At 41.6% G+C, this 17,868-nt stretch overlaps 1 protein-coding gene across 8 annotated transcripts in view; it reads right to left on the reverse strand.

The window, feature by feature from the left end:
• The window catches only part of KCNT2 (potassium sodium-activated channel subfamily T member 2), a 537,964-nt gene that overhangs the window by 285,247 nt on the left and 234,849 nt on the right, over positions 1-17,868 (reverse strand). For all 8 annotated transcript variants that reach the window (XM_072126927.1, XM_072126928.1, XM_072126923.1 and 5 more), the window contains exon 2: positions 16,320-16,399. In XM_072126927.1, coding sequence (XP_071983028.1) covers positions 16,320-16,399 — 80 coding nt within the window. The remainder of the gene's footprint in view (positions 1-16,319; positions 16,400-17,868) is intronic.

Below are 17,868 nucleotides of genomic sequence, written 5' to 3' on the forward strand. Positions count from 1 at the left end.
GCCAGAGTCCATGTAACCGGAATATATGGAGGAAAAACAGACTAGCCAGACAAGGAGCTGAAGGCAAACCTGGCAGCAGAGCAAAATGAGACATCTTCGAGAACCTGTTAGTTACCACCCAGATGACGGAATTTCCAGAGGAAGATGGCAGATCCGTAGTAAAATCCATGGCCACGTGAGTCCACAGGAAGCTGCGTAACGGGAACAAGAGATCAGCAGGTTTTGGGCAAGATGGCTTGTTACGAGCATAGAATGTGCAGGAACCCAGAAACTCCCGCACGTCTTTGACAAGGTCTGGCCACCAATAGCAGCGAGAAATGAAAGCTACTGAACGCTGCACTTCAGGATGCCCAGCCACCCGAGAGCAATGTCCCAAGTCAATATATTTCTCCAGAAAGTAGGTTGGACTCATATCTTTCCAGGAGGTAGCTGCCACAGATCCACTGGAGCAGCAAGAATCAGTCTTTCAGGAGGGATAACATGCTGCGGAGCCGATTCTTCAACAACATCGGAGACACGAGAGAGAGCATTATTCTTGATATTCTCAGCAGGTCGGAAGTGGATCAGGAAATTGAAGCAAGAAAAGAAAAGGGACCAGCGAGCTTGTCGTGGGTTGAGGCGCTGAGCAGTTTGGAGGTACAGGAGATTCTTGTGGTCCTAAAATACACAGACTGGATGATGAGCTCCCTCCAAAAGATAGAGCCTCTCTTGCAAAGCAAGTTTAATAGCCAGAAGTTCATGATCTCCAATGGAGTAATTCCTCTTGGCAGCAGAGAAGGTTTTAGAGAAAAACTCACAAGTAAGTGTTCGGCCTTTGGGCCCTTTCTGGGCAAGAACAGCTCCAGCAGCTACAGAGGAAGCATCACCTCTAGTTGGAATGGTTTCTCCGCGTCAGGAGAAGGACAGAGGCAGAAGCAAAGGGAGATTTAAGCTTGGAAAATGCTTCTTTGGCCGCCAGAGGCCAGAGTTTAGGATCAGCGTTCTTTTTAGTTAAGGCCACAATGGGAGACACGAGAGAGGTAAAATGTGGTATAAAATTCCAGTAGTAGGTGGCTCTGTAAGGCAAGAAGTCCTACAGGGTGAGTCCACTGTGGTACCACAGATAACTTGGCTGAATCCATCTGAAGGCCCTCACCAGAGATGATGTAACCAAGAAACGGAAGATTCTGCTGATGGAACTGGCACTTCTCCAGTTTAGCATAGAGACAAGAACTTGTCGGGACTTGATGGGACTTTAGGTCAGAAGAAAACACCAAGATCTAGGTAGACTACAACACAGGTGTAGAGCAAGTCTCTGAAACACTGCAGGCGCATTGCAGAGTCCAAAGGGCATGATGTACCGGCCGGAGAAGAGGATTTGCAGATGAACCCCTTCTGCAGATTCTCAATATAGGCCGACATAGCCGCAGCTTCAGGCACGGAGAGAGGATATACCTGACCACGTGGAGGAGACGTGCCTGGTAGCAGCTCTATAGGATAGTCTTAAGGACAGTGCAGAGGCAGAGTCTCGGTTTCTTTCTCTGAGAAGACATCAGTGAGGTCCATATAAACAGCAGGAAGACCCACCATCGGCTTGGAAAACTCAGAAGAAGACCTGGCGGACACTGCTCGGAGAGCCTCAAGGCAGCGAGACTGGCACTCAGAGCCCCAGCGAAGAACCTCCCCAGTCTGCCAGTTGAGGACGGGTTTGTGTTGCTGCAACCACAGAAATCCCAATAGAACCGAGGATGTGGACCGGGAAACACATAGGCCCAACTTGTAGGCACAGTGGTTCGGTTCAATACTGGACTGGGTCACAGAGGATCTGCCCACTGACTTATGATATGACCAGGGGTTTCTCCAGATGAACCACTGGGAAATTATGCCAGCAGAACCGGAGTCCAGGAAGGCTGACACTTGAACAGGATCACTGGTTCCAAAGCTGAGCAGAAATGGAAGATACAGGCATGGAGAAGATTTATTTTCACCTAGGGATGCTCCTCCTAGGAACCCTAGGTGTAAATGACTTCCTAGATGCTGTGGACGCACTGGATATGACTGGAGGAATAGTTCCATGCTGGCACAGTAGATACAGAGATTTCCCTTTCTACGCGTGGAGCGCTCTTGGGGTGTTAGCCGGGTTTTACCCACTAGCAAAGGCTTTTCAGTAGCAGACGTAGGAGATGGCAGAGGAGATATTTGGAAAACCGGAGCCAGGCAGAAAAATCGTTGGACTCTGGGTTGCGCTAGTTCAACCCGCTGTTCCTCCTTGTGTTCAGAGAAACGGATGTCTATCTAAGTAACCAAGGAATTTAGACCATTCTAGGTAGACGGCAGGTCCCGTACAGACAGGGCATTTTTGATCTGAGTACACAGTCCCTTTTTAAAAGTTGCAAGCGAGGCAGCTTGAGGCCAGAAGAGTCCCCTTGATGCAGGTTCAACAGTGCAGTCTCAGCAGAAGATGCACGGGCAGATTCCTCAAAGACAGACCGAAGTTCTGCGAGGAACATGGTAAGAGTAGCCGTGACTGAATAGTTCCTATCCCAGAGGTGAGTAGCTCATTCCAGGGTTTTCAAAGAAAGAAGGCTGATCACAAAAGCCACCTAAGCCCGTTCTGTGGCCAAATGTGAAGGCATCAAATCAATATGTAGAGAGAACTGAGTAATAAAGCCCCTGCATATCTTGGCCTCGCAGTCATACTGCGGGCATGGATAGACGCAGCCTGGGCTCAGCAGTAGATGATGCAGCCATAGAAACCGGTTTTACTGCAGGTACTGTAAGCAGGTGCTGGGTAGCCAGCAATTGCTTTAAGGAGACGGTGATTTGTGCAAGTTGCTGTCCTTGCGTGGCAATCTGTTGTGACTGCTGGAGCACGAAGGTGGCAAGGTCAGCCATTTCAAGTAGCAGAACCTCGGCGGGATCCAAGGCCCGGATCTTACTCTCAGGATTGGGGATGAGTGAATCCTCTGGACCACTGCGGGAGGTGGTACTAGCCGACACCTGGGACCGGAGTCTATGTGGCACCTGGTCTTCACCAGAACCCGCCGCAAAGTGGGATTGTCTTATTGCGGCAGGGTACCCCTAGGTCATTCTACAGGTGCTAGCCCGTGGTGACAGCCCAGGAACACAGACACACAAGAACGGAGTACACGGAAACTCAGGAGCAGGAACACGAACACGCGGAAACAGGAATTCAGGATACACAGGTACACACAGGAACATACAGGAACGCAGGAGACACAGGAATGCAGGTATATCGCTGGGATGCTTTTTCTAAGGCAAGAAGCACATAGATCAGGTGGGGAATGCAGGAAATGGCCAGCTTTTATAAAATTGCTGGAAATGGCCAGCACCAATAAGCAGTGTGCTGACCCTTGAAATCTTCGAGCACTGCCGTGTCATTGTTACCTTTCACTACAAGTCTTAGACCTATTTTCATAACTGTTACTGTAAAGCAGCATTGGTCTGAAAGTATTTTCATCAGTTTTACCTTACATTATCAGTCTTAGACCTATTTGCTTCACTTTTACCCTATAGTCCTAGTCATTGTATCATTTGCATTAGTGTTACTCTACGCTACCAGTGGTAGACCTATTTTTGTCAATGTTAGCCTACATTGCTAGACTTAGTAGTATATTAATTTTTACACGACTAGTTTTAGAAGTATTTGTGTCACTGTTACTATATACTAGGGTCAGAAGGTAGGTGTTCTCCTTATGGAGAGATTGCCAATTAAGGCCACCTTAAAGGCGTGTGGAGACTTAAAGCCATAGATGCTCCACTAAGGAATTCTGGGAACTATGCAAATATATTTTCCAAGGTGTTAAATGGAAAACAATGCCTCCTTTTTGCTACCTTAACATGTACTATACACTAGCAGTCTCACACATATTTACATCAGTGTTAACTTATCATAGTATCATAGTATATAAGGCCGGAAAAAGAAACAAGTCAATCAAGTCCTACCTTTAAGAATTAAATAAATGTTTTATCCTCATAACCTGTGATATTTTTTCTATCTAAAAAGGCATCCAGGCCTCTCTTGAACATGTACATAGAGTCCACCATAACAACCTCCTGCAGCAGATAGTTCCATAGTCTCACTGCTCTTACAGTAAAGCACAGTTGTCTATGTTGATGGTAGAATCCCCTCTCCTCTAGGCATGGAGGATGCCCACTTGTCCTGGTCACAGGCCTAAGTATAAAAAGAGAGAGATCCTTGTACTGGTATTTGTACATAGTAATGAGGTCTCCTCTCAGTTGTCTTTTTTCTAAACTGAATAATCCCAAATGTTGTAATCTGTCATTGTATTATAGTCTCCCCATTCCCCTAATAATCTTGATTGCTCTCCTCTGCACCCATTCCAAGCTCTACTATATCCTTTTTATACACTGGTGCCCAAAACTGTACCCAAACATTCCATGTGCGGTCTGACCAGGAATTTGTATAAGGACAAAACTATGTTTTTATCACGAGAATCAATTCCTCTCTTGATACATCCCATGATTCTATTTGCTTTAGCAGCAGCCGCATGGCTCTAGCCACTTAAATTAAGTTACCATCCACCAATACCCCCAAGTCCCTTTCAGATGCAGTTTTACCAAGTAATTGACTGTTTGGAACATAATTGTACTTTTTGTTTTCATGGCCTAAGTGCATAACTTTACATTTATCTACATTAAAACTAATCAACCATTTCTCTGCCCACTCCTCAAGCTTTCACAAATTCCTCTATAATGCTAATCTATCGACCTCTGTATTTATTACTTTACACAGCTTTTTATCATCTGCAAATATTGAATATTGACTGTGTAAACCCACTACAAGGTCATTAATAAAAAATATTAAAAAGAAGTGGCCCCCGTACTGACCCCTGTGGCACTCAACTGGTAACGTCATCCCAATCTCAGAATATACTATTAATGACGAGCCTCTGCTTACTATCACTAAGCCAATTACTTACCCAAAAACACAGATTTTCCCCTAGTCCCAGAAGTCTCATTTTATGTTCCAACCTTTTATGCAGCACAGCGTAAAATGCCTTTGAAAAGTCCAGACATACAACACCACAGCGTCCCACAGATCAAGTCTGGAACTTACTTCCTTGTAGAAGCCAATCAGATTAGTCTGACAGGACCGATCTCTCATAAACCCATGCTGATACTGGGTTATAAGGTTATGTACAGTGAGATACTCCAGGAAAGCATCTCTAACAAACCCCTCAAATATTTTCCCCACCACAGAAATTAGACTCACAGATCCTTTTTGTATAAAGGTGAATTAGAAAGAAAAGCGATACAAGCGATACATGTGTGAAAACAGTTTCTGGCTTGGTAAAAAAAAAAATATGATTGGTAATCTGCTCACCTTTTCTGGTTGTACAAGCGGTACAACTCGTATAGTAGCTTAGGCATTGTAGTGGTCTCGGCAGCCGTCCTGGGTTCTTTCCGGCAATAGAAATGTATGGCAATCTTCCAGGCTATCAGCGGCGCAAATCACTCAGGATAGTTCCTTTTCATAAATGAATATCTTTATTCAAGCCCAGACCGGGCTCTTCCTCAGTTATATACAGCATAAAATTACATTAAAACATGTCTGACTTATATAATGACCCTGGTTTAAAAAAAAAAAAAAAAAAAACTTTATGTGCTGGTGACATTGGAATAATAAAGAGAGGGAAAGGAAAAAAAAAAAAAAAACAGCGGGATGACCGAGACCTTTGTATGTTCCTCTATGCGTTCGCATGCTGAATTATGTAAGGGAAAAGGGATTTGTATATGGGGTAACAGATACTATATGAATGTAAAAGCAGATGTAGTCCATCGTTCGACCCATGGAGGTGTATTCTGTTGCGAACAACATGGTGGGTAGAAAATATTGTGAATATGAACACATGTGATGATAGAGTTTGTGTGCTATTTGATTAGCAGATGAGGAGGAGATGGTGGACTTAGGTCAATATTGTTCCGGTCATCTCGTTAAGTCCTGAGGGTTTGAGGGTTTTTAGTGTATATATCCAATAGATTTCCCTCTTTTTTAAGGCTCCAAACCTATCGTTGACCTCCTGATTAATATGATCGATGGGGATAATGGAGATGTTTCCTTCTCCTTTATGCTTCAGTGCTTCAGGTCTTCGAGAGACCATGCTTTAGAATTTTGTGCTTAATATTGTATCGATGCTGATTGACCCTGCAGTGGAGGGCCTGAGTGGTTCTTCCTACATACTGTAGGCCGCATTGGCATTCGATCAAATATATTATTTATTGGCTGCTGCAGTTTAACCTGTGTTTCAAATTAAATGTTTCTTTGGTGTTATTTGATGTGAATACGTCCGATACCTTTATTATTCTGCAACATAAACATAATGGCTTATCACACTTGAAACTACCTTTTTGTTTGATGGTTGGTCCTCTTTGTAGTTTATATTGTTTTGGAATACTGGGGGCTAAAAGGTTTTAGATTGTCGGTGCCCTCCTGTAGGTGCAAGAAATATTGTCTGGTACAGCCTTTGTTAGTAGTGGGTCTGATTTGATGATGTTCCAGTGTCTTTTAAGAATATCTAAAATCTTTCTACTGTCTTTGCTAAACGTAGTAATGAAGTTTAGTTGATGTAGTGGTTCTGTTTTTTCTTTGTTTTTGGGAAGAAGGCTTTCTCTTTGGGTTAGTGAGCTGGCCCTCTTAACAGCATCCATGATGACTCCTTTTGGGTACTTTTTCTCTATAAACCGCTGTTTTAGAATGCAGCACTGTTCCTTGAATGTTTGGGTATTGGAGCAATTCCTTCTTAGGCGTCTGAACTGGCTATAGGGAATGTTGTGTAGCCACTTCTTGTGGTGGTTGCTTCTGAAGTCAAGATAACTATTAACATCTACGTTTTTAAAAAAATGTTTTAGTGGTGAATTCATTCCCATCATGACTTATTATCAGATCTAGGAATTCCACATATTGTGCGCTGTGGTTTGGAGTAAAGATAAGTCCCCAATCATTTTGGTTTATTTTAGTGCAGAATTCCTGGAGAGACGTGATGTTGCCCTGCCATATTATGTACCTTTTGTATAGTTTAAGTTTCCCTAGATGCATTTTCTCAGGTGTGATAAAGATGTATTCAAACATCTGAATGAATAAATTGGCGTAAGATGGTGCAACTTTAGTGCCCATGGCCGTTCCTTTGCGCTGATGGAATCTGCGTTTACATGGGTAAAATAGTTGTTGTTAAGTATAAAAGAGAGACCTTCTATTAGGAATTGTCTCTGAATGTATAGTATGTTGGGCTCATCTTCTAGGATAGAGTCAACACATGCTAGGCCTACAGCGTGTTCGATGTTGGTGTAAAGTGCTATGACATCTAGAGTCACCAATATAAAGTGTTCTTCCCATGTAATCTGGTTAAGGATATTAATGAGATGTGAGGAGTCTCTAAGATAACGTTTCATTTTTGTTACGTATTTTTGAAGGAATAGATCTATATAGTGAGACAAATTACAGGTAAGGCTATTGGTATTGGAGATAATGGGTCGACCTGCGGGGGAAGTGAGACTTTTATGGATCTTAGGTAAATAATAAAAATAGGGTTGGCTGAAGTTTGCAGTTAGAAGGAAACTTTTCTCTCTTTTTGTGAAAAGACCTATACTTGTACACTTTTTGATTAACTCTTGGTAAGTTTTTTCCAGTTGTTGAAATGGGTTATGTCGTGTTTCGGTATAATATGTTTCATCAGATAGAATACGATCGGCTTCGGTCTCGTAATCTGAGAAATCAAGAATTACCGTCCCACCCCCTTTGTCAGCTGATCTAAAAACAATGTCGACATTCTGGGACAGCTTCTTTAGAGCTAGAGCTTCTTCTCTAGAAAGATTACTGTTGTTTTTGTTATTTGAACCTTTTGTAATTCGGTGGTTCCTGTTTTTGGCTTGTTTCATTGTTGTTTGGTTGAGTGATTGGAGATCGTTTAGGACCAAGTCGTGGAATATTTTTATGAAGTGGCCCTGGTTGTGAATAGGGTAGAAGGTACTGGGAGGTTTTACTTCCATATGTATATATGGGTCTGCAGTATTGTCCTGTAGGCTCGGGTCACATTGTTTGTATTGTTGAGTGGCAAAGTGTCTCTTGATCGTTAGTTTTCTAATAAATTTCTCTAAGTCCAGGAACGTCTCAAAGCTGTTCATATGGTTAGTGGGACAAAAAGAAAGTCCCTTTTCAAGGACTAATCTTTTATATGGGTTTAGTTGGTAAGAGGAGAGGTTAAAGATTTTTATTTTTATTGTTTCTTGTGGGTTTCTCCCTCTATCGATCTTTTCTTTCCTCTTTTTTTTCTTCCTCCTCTCTTTCCTCTTCTTCTAATTTTCTTTTTGTACTGATGAAGTATGTGTTGATTGGTTTCATTGGTGTTAGGGTCTTCACTTTTAGGTGTTTGTGTGGGGTGGTGCACAAAAAATCTTTCCTTAATTATGGTAGGTACTGTATTTCCAGTTTTATTTAGTGGGTCGTTTGTATTATACATTTTGAGTGGTTCTAGAAATGGTACCGACACTGTGGGTCCGCACAGTGAGTGATCTAGGATAACTGAGTTATCCTCTGGATGTGTGGTGATGTTATTTAGTAGTTCAATGTTAGCTTGTGTGCTGGTAGTCCTGGGTGACCGTATGTGTGATAAGGTATAGCTGTTGTTAAGAGCTGCATCGCATCGTTTGTTGAATTCGGCGTTCCTTTCTCTAATATGTTGAATTTTAATTAGCTACTTTATGTTTTTGTACAAAATCTGGTGAGGAGTAGTTGGAAATATCTCCCCTGTTAACCGCTTGGGTTACGGTTTTAGTAGAGTTGGGATCTTCAGGCAGTTTTGTTTTGGTTTTGAGGAAACATGTTCTGCTGGAGGTGGATTACTGACTGATATTCTCTCCTGTGGGTTAGTGTGGTTTTCTAAACATTTTTGGGTATCTTTTTTACCCGTAGATGAGGGTTTGGTATGTGAGTTTGAGTTATGGCGTTGGACACGATTTCCTGCATAAAATGACCTACTGGGGCACATTTACTTACCCGGTCCAGTCGCGATCCAGCGGCGGGTTCTCCGACGCTGATTCGGGTTCTGCCGGGATTCACTAAGGTCCGTGCGCCGATATTCACAAGGTGTCGCTGCTGCGCCGAGGTCCGCCGAAGTTCACCTGATTTTTTCTGGTGTATGTGAGTGCTTGATCTTGCGACACAAATGGCTTTTTAAATTCTGCGGTTTTTCCGAATCCTTCAGGTTGTCCGGTGGCCACGCCCCCCCATTTCTGTCGCGCGAAAGTCGGCGCGATTGCGCCAAAAATCGATCGCGTGCGCCACAATCCCGTGCAATACAGCGCAAAGAGGAAATATTCGGGAAAAACCCGACGGATTCGCGGCTGAGGACCCTTAGTAAATGTGCCCCACTGTGTTTTGGTGTTCTTGGGGGGCGGCTCATAGTGTTATTCTTGGTTTGGATATTCGTAATGGGCTCGATTTGTGTATTTTTAGGTTTTCCTCTGTAGTTCTCCCCTTTTTTGTCTGTTCGGTCTCGATTCAGTTTGTTTGTTTTTCTATTGATACTGTCTTGTTCGATTTTTTGTATTCTCACAGCCATATTTTGACAGTTATGGGTAAAGAGTATATGTTTGTTGATTATGGATAGTTGGTGTTGCAAAAAAAGGGTTTTTTTTATTTTGCTTTAGAATATAGGGTGTTTCTTTTTTCGTAAATGGTCTGTATCAGTATTTGTGAGCGCTTATCCAGTGCAGTTTCCCATTGTTGTGTGTAAACCTGATCTGTGGGGAAAGTGGAAGGGAGGTTTAGTCTAAGTCTTCTGGGTGCAATATTTTCATTTAGATATATTTCTAAGAACATAATGTCAAGTTCATGTGCAAGTTCTTCTTTCATTGTATCCTCTAGTTCATTGAATAAATCATTCATTGTCTTAGTTTCATCTTTGGAAAACAGGGGGTCGGTATTGGTACTTGCAGTTCTATTGTCCATCCGTTGTACAGCACCAATACTTCTTTGCACTTCCAGACGCCGGATCTCTTTGCGGTTAGCCAATAGCTCCATTTTGGCATGAGGGGTGCAGGTCTTTATTGCTGTGGCTGCTCCGATTCGCAATTCTCCTGACAGAACAGTGTGCCTCGTTCGCCGTATAGCAGAATTAGAAAGAGAACAAAGAAAAGCGATACAAGCGCCACCAACTCTATCATCACATGTGTCCATATTCACAATATTTTCTACCAACCATGTTGTTCGCAACAGAATACACCTCCATGGGTTGAACGATGGACTACATCTGCTTTTACATTCCTACAGTATCTGTTACCCCATATACCACAAGTCTCGGTGGTCCTGCACCGCCGATCCCTTTTCCCTTACATAATTCAGCATGCGAACGCATAGAGGAACATACACAGGTCTCGGTCATCCCGCTGCTCTGTGTTTAATGTATCCCCGCTTTGCGACAAAGGCTTCCGTTTCCCAGCACATAACCAAATAGTTATATCGGAAAATGTTTAGGTAATCTACACCTCTGCCTCCTCTCTCCTTTTTTGAACGGTACATACTATTAACAAAATATTTATTGTAAATATTTGAAATGATGCTTCACGTATTTATATGCTTTTATATGCTATGGAAATATATTTTCATGTATTCCCCACTTTTAATCTACATCTCTGACAAATAATTTCCCTAACCCTTTTTTTTCCCCCCTCTCTTTATTATTCCAGCGTCACTAGCACATTAAGTTTTTTTTTTTTGTTTTTTTTTTACCAGGGTTATTATATAAGTCAGACATGTTTTAATGTAATTTTAAGCTGCATATAACTGAGGAAGAGCCCGGTCCGGGCTCAAAGCGCGTATTATTCATCCTTTGAAAAAAGATATTCATTTATTAAAAGGAACTATCCTGAGTGATTGGCGAAGCTGATAGCCTGGAAGATTGCCATACATTTTGTATATACACTCACCGGCCACTTTATTAGGTACTCCTGTCCAACTGCTCGTTAACACTTAATTTCTAATCAGCCAATCACATGGCGGCAACTCAGTGCTTTTAGGCATGTAGACATGGTCAAGACAATCTCCTGCAGTTCAAATCGAGCATCAGTATGGGGAAGAAAGGTGATTTGAGTGCCTTTGAACGTGGCATGGTTGTTGGTGCCAGAAGGGCTGGTCTGAGTATTTCAGAAACTGCTGATCTACTGGAATTTTCATGCACAACCATCTCTAGGGTTTACAGAGAATGGTCCGAAAAAGAAAAAAACATCCAGTGAGCGGCAGTTCTGTGGGCGGAAATGCCTTGTTGATGCCAGAGGTCAGAGGAGAATGGGCAGACTGGTTCGAGCTGATAGAAAGGCAACAGTGACTCAAATTGCCACCCGTTACAACCAAGGTAGGCAGAAGAGCATCTCTGAATGCACAGTACATCGAACTTTGAGGCAGATGGGCTACAGCAGCAGAAGATCACACCGGGTGCCACTCCTTTCAGCTAAGAACAGGAAACTGAGGCTACAATTTGCACAAGATCATCGAAATTGGACAGTAGAAGGTTGGAAAAACATTGCCTTGTCTGATGAGTCTCGATTTCTGCTGCGACATTGGTAGGGTCAGAATTTGGCGTCAACAACATGAAAGCATGGATCCATCCTGCCTTGTATCAACGGTTCAGGCTGGTGGTGGTGGTGTCATGGTGTGGGGAATATTTTCTTGGCACTCTTTGGGCCCCTTGGTACCAATTGAGCATCGTTGCACCGCCACAGTCTACCTGAGTATTGTTGCTGACCATGTCCATCCCTTTATGACCACAATGTACCCAACATCTGATGGCTACTTTCAGCAGGATAATGTGCCATGTCATAAAGCTGGAATCATCTCAGACTGGTTTCTTGAACATGACAATGAGTTCACTGTACTCAAATGGCCTCCACAGTCACCAGATCTCAATCCAATAGAGTATCTTTGGGATGTGGTGGAACAGGAGATTCGCATCATGGATGTGCAGCCGACAAATCTGCGGCAACTGTGTGATGCCATCATGTCAATATGGACCAAAATCTCTGAGGAATGCTTCCAGCACCTTGTTGAATCTATGCCACGAAGAATTGAGGCAGTTCTGAAGGCAAAAGGGGGTCCAACCCGTTACTAGCATGGTGGACCTAATAAAGTGGCCGGTGTGTGTAGTTACAACATTTGCCATGCGCCAGTCCTGTGTAACATAACCAGTCCTCAGTGAATCTTCAAATCTTAAAAATAATGGTCTGAAGCTTCATTCAATTGTATTCATCTTTCGCTTCAAGCCCCCCGTGCCTGTGTGCGCTAGGGGTTGCCTGTATGATTTATTGTGCTTCACACTTTCAATACATGTACTTATTTATGATTCTGTTCAACAAAAAGAATGATATAAAATAAATAAATAAATAACGGTCTGTCTATCATAGTACATAGTTCATGTAGAACCCGGGGGTGTATGCCATCTGGCCCCGGTGATTTATCAATCTTAGTGGTTGGGTTAAACTGTTGACATTCCAAATAGAATTTACATTATTCCTCATTGTGTCTTCCACCATAGGTTTTTCCTGGGTAAAGGCAGTCAAGAAAGCGACATTCAGTTGATTGGCCCTTTCCTCATCTCCTTCCACCATGACCCCCATGTTATTCCTAATAGGGCCCACACTCTCCGTTTTTAGTTTCTTATCATTTATATAATTTGGGATTATTTTTGCTCTCCCTGGCAATATTTCTCTCAGTCTCTATTTACAGGATTTATTTTATGCCGTGCGCGCAGCTCCCCGGCATTTCCTATGTAGGCGCACACTTGGTGCGCCGAAGCTCCTTTTGCTGTGAAGAATGAATGTGTTTAAACCGCGATACAGCGGTTTAGGACACTAATGAAAGTAAGCTGGTGCTCGGTGTATGCATCTTACACCTACCACGTCAAGTGGTAGGTTTACTTTAATGCAGTTCCTAACTGTGTGTTACCTAGTATTTAAATGAGTACTATATATATGTAAATTAGGGATGGAGGGGACTTTTTATGGGGGGGATGAATATTAATGTAGGTAGGGGTGGGCTGATGGGTTGCTGTATAGAGCTTTACTGGGGTGGATTGTATATGGGGGTCAGATCTTAAATACATGTAAAAGGGGACATTTATGGGAGGGCTGTTATAGGATGCTGTTTATAATTAAATCCGGAGGTTCCATCTATGGGGGCAAATTTTAATAATGGGGGAGCTGTATATGGGCTTCTATATATATAATTTAATTGGGGGCTGTATATAAGTTCATTAGGTTGATGTTTTATATATTAGTTTATTAGGGTGATACTATTTATTAAATTATTAGGGGCTGTATATTAAATTGAATAGTTTGGGGTACAGAAGTTCCCCTAAGGACACACAATTTACAGATGACCCCTAGTTAAAGACGGACCCCTTTGCCTACTGTAACCTCTGGTGAAGCCCCCTGGATGATTTACTTTAGTCCCAGACTGCAATGAACAGCTGTAAGGTGTCTGTAATTAAGTTTTATTGTTCATCCTTGGTCCAATTAACAAACCTATGGAACCTATCTTGAATGTAACCTGGAGACTGCATGTATATAGCACTTAGGAGCACAGTGTTGTTATCCAGATGACAGCACCAACATTACCAAGCCTGTCCACTGCATCCATTCAGATTTTTATCCTCCAAATAATGGAAAGAAAGAGGAAGTTTGAGCCATTTCATGTTTAAGCTCTAGTCCCAAACAACAGCATATTAACACTGCTGGCCTGTAAAATGCTCCCATTCAGTCTAATGGAGAAAGACAGCTGTATAGATTTGATGGCTGGTGTCTGACCAGCCATCACTCTGCACCACCCACCCTGCACCAACAGGTTGTAGACATAATTTGGTGTACCCTGTACTATGCCATTAGTCCCAAGTTGCACACATGGACAAGTAAACATGGGCAGGGATATTACTACAATGGGATTTATGTTCAGGTTCAAGTTCGTGCTGAAGTCTGCTTCCCAAACAGCATTTTCCGCTGACAAACCCCAATTTCATCCAATTTTCTCATCACTAATGATAATTAACAGGCTAAAATAAAAATAGTGTTTTGAAATTCATTAATTCTGGAATGTATTTAAGTCATTCTAGTTCTAGTTAATTTTATTTACATACCTGAATATGATAAATCTGAGGTTGTGTTGCACAGAGGGTCAGCGATTACCAATGCATGAAGAGGTGTAGTGTATGTCTCTTAAGAGTTTAGGAGCATATAACTATGGCAGACACAACCCTGGCATACAATATCTGACACCAATCTTGGTAAACCCTATGGCCCACATTTACTAACAGTAAGGCAAAGTGCACTACGGCAGTTTGCCTTACTATTGTGCAATGGAAACACATTCATGAAAAGCTGTTTGCACATGTATTTTTGTGCAGTCTATGCAAAATGCAACTGGTTTTGTAAATATTTGTAATCATTCCGATGCTCACAATGATGGAATATTAAAAGGTTAGAATTCTTGTAAGATGTTAAAAACATGTTGATTTTTTTAAAACCCAAATGCACACAGGATATGGGATTACATTTTCTCGAATATAAAATTATTTATTGACTGGTAAAACATCACTTTATTGGCCAACCATAATATCTTCCTTGAATGATGAAAGAATCTTTGTACCAGCCAACTTCATTGGCAAACATACATGCTAGTAACTTTATTGTTCCCACCTCTTTGCCTTCCCACTCTAAAAAATTAGATAAAAACAAGTCTATGCTGTGCTGAGGAAGACAAAATCTGGCAGCCAATCACGTTTCTTTTTTAAGATTTGAGTTTATTTTAAGCACCATTTTAATGGGAGTCTACCAGCTTCCCTATTTTTTTTTTTTTCTTTTTTTTCTTGGAAATAATAAAGAAACAGTTACTTATTTGTAGTAGAAGTGTGTACTATGAATATACTGTAAAAAATAAATGCAGAAAGGAAAGCGGTCCAATCAAAATGAATAACATTGGAGAATGCAGCATTAGAAAACAAGTGATCTTTCTTTTTCTAGAAATTAACTCAAGATTCCTGTAAAAGTAAATGTCCGTGGCATGTTCTTTCATAATGACATTACCATTGTATGGTTATTGCAGTGCATTAGAATGAACTAATCACATGATCATTGATGCCCTATTGATGTAAAATGAAAAACAACTCAAAAAAATATAATTAAAATAGTGGATTAAGGTGGATAACCCCGAAACGGAAAAATGTGCCCAAATGTCAGAATCGCCACTTTTTTGCCCAATTTGCAACGCCCAAAAATTTTAATAAATGGTGATCGAAAGGTCCACAAAATGATAGAACTGAAAACACCATCACGTTTTGCAAACAAATGACACCTTACACAATTCCGTACTATTAAGTGTAATAAAGTTATTAGCATCAGAATATGGTGAAATGAATTTTTTTTTTGGTTCAAAAGGTTTAAATTTTTTTAAAATCCAAACATCTATAAGACCGATCAAAACATGATAAGACCGATATAAATTTGGTAACCCCCTTGAACCTACTGAACAAAAGAATAAGGCCCCATGCACACAAACATATGGAGGACGTATGTACGGCTGCAAGCTTTCAGCCTGTACATACGTCCTCCATAGATGGCAATGGCCACATGGAGAAATACTGTGCCACACAGGTGCGGCTTTGTACCGCTTTGTACACAGGAAAAAAATGGAACATGTGATAGGACAGTGTGAGGACACTTACTCTACAAGCTACAGGTGAGAGAGGGGGGGGGGTGACGAGCCCAGGGGACTCATTATAAAATCACTGACCCAGGACATATTTTAAAACAGCTACCAAAATCTCACCCTGCTGCCAGTGTACCCACCACAGTTACTGTTCAGCAATACTGGAGGAAGATAAATAAAAATATCACAAAATGAATTATTTTTGTAGAAATGACACACCACTCAAGTTATGCTAATTTTATTTTGACACACAGGGACTTATTTACTAAGGGTCCGCGGCCGCACCTTCGTCTGATTTTCCGACGTTTTGGGGATTTGCGCCGCTGTGACAGGTATTTAACTGGGGATTGGGGCGCCGCTGCGCTGGCTTTCATGCGACAGAAATCGGGGGCTGCGCCGTTGCACGTGACAGCTCCGTATGCTACGACGTCACTCAGAAAATGACGACGGCCGCTTGCCGCTTTCTTTTCAGAACCCTTATTTTATTTTAATAGTAACTACTATGTTCAAAAAAATAATTTTTACAAATCACAATAATTACTGTATAAACTTGAGCAAGGTCTTTAAATAGAAATATTTCCCCCAAATGTTATTCAAGACTACTTACTTGATCTTTGGTTTTTAATGAAGAAAAGTTTCAGTCTTTCTTTAAAAGTGTTTTCATTTACATAAAATTCTACTTGAACTCTGTGAAGAAAACAGATATTAAATTATGTTAGTTTGCCTGGCAGAAAACATATGGAATTTCTACAAGAAAGCTGAAGCTCATAGGTCCATGACTAGAATATTTTTGTGTCAATGGAGTTGTATGTGTAAATATACATTTCCCCAGGGTTGGACTGGGGGGGCCTAGGGCCCACCTACTGCTACATGGAAAAATTACTTGTATATTCTTAGGCTGCGTTTACCTTGTGCATTTTCATTGTGTTTGAAAGGTACAACAAATGTATGAGTCAAATCATATCCCAAAAAACAACATTATTAATAATAGTAAAAACATAGTGTAGCATAGTCATCTCCTCCTTATATTGTGGACCCAATCATCATCTCCTTAAATTATGGCCCCTCTCATTTCCTTTTCACATTGCGGCCCCTCTCACCTCCTCCTCATTTTATGGCCCCTTATTTACTCTTCATATTATGGGCTCTCAACTTCTCCACATTTGTGGCCCTTCTCATCTCCTCCTCATATTGTGGCCCCTCTCATCTATCCCTTATATTGTAGCCCCCACGCATATCCCAATATTGCAGACCCCCTCTCATACACCCATATTATGGGCCCCTTCTCATATCCGCCTATGTTTTGGACACCCTCTCATATCCATCCCATACTGGGGACCCCCTTTGGTGTGGAGTAAGTTAGCTATAGCAGCTTTAGGCTGAGTGAACTTAATCAACATATTGTTAATGTCACAATTTTTATACATTTTATACATTGTCCCAGTTTGGATACCAAAATTCTGGTTTAGGAAGATCTATAGTCTATTCAAGGACTTAATATGATAACATGGAGTACCCAGGATAAAATTAGAAAATTGCAACTGCCTAGACATAAGGGGGTTTGGTGGTCCCGGATGCATGGGCGTATTATATGGCTGCAGAGGGGGTAAGGGTGCCTACAACAAATATATGAGGGGGTCCAATCTTAAATCTTTCAGTCAGTTGGTGGAGGAATTCGGGATACCCAGAACTATGTTTTATCAGTACTTACAATTGCATTTTACAAGTACAGTTTGAATCTGGGGATGTTGTGTTCTCATCTTTAGGAGTCATGGTGGGAGTGGTGCAACCAAAGATTATGAGGTCTTATATCAAAACTGTATAGGGGAATATTGGACAAGCTGCTTGGAGACCCACTGGAAACAACACGTAGGAAATGGGACATTGAGGTGGGGGAATTACCGTATGATGGATGGGAGGAGCTTTTCAAGTCTCTGAGTAAAGTATCTTTGAATGTAGCTCAAAGGTGTTTCCAACTATTCCTATTACAAAGGACATATAGGAGCGGCCTATATACTACACATGTTTTGCGCTTGCCCGGAGTTAAAAGGATTGTGGAACAAAACTGAACAAAGGAATTGTTTGGAGTCCGGATTCAGCAAGATCCCAAAGTTTGTGTGTAGGGGTACATAGGTGGGATAGATGTTGCTAGGGCA

Source organism: Engystomops pustulosus, chromosome 10 (genome assembly GCF_040894005.1).
Source record: "Engystomops pustulosus chromosome 10, aEngPut4.maternal, whole genome shotgun sequence".
In the NCBI taxonomy this organism is placed as follows: Eukaryota; Metazoa; Chordata; class Amphibia; order Anura; family Leptodactylidae; genus Engystomops; species Engystomops pustulosus.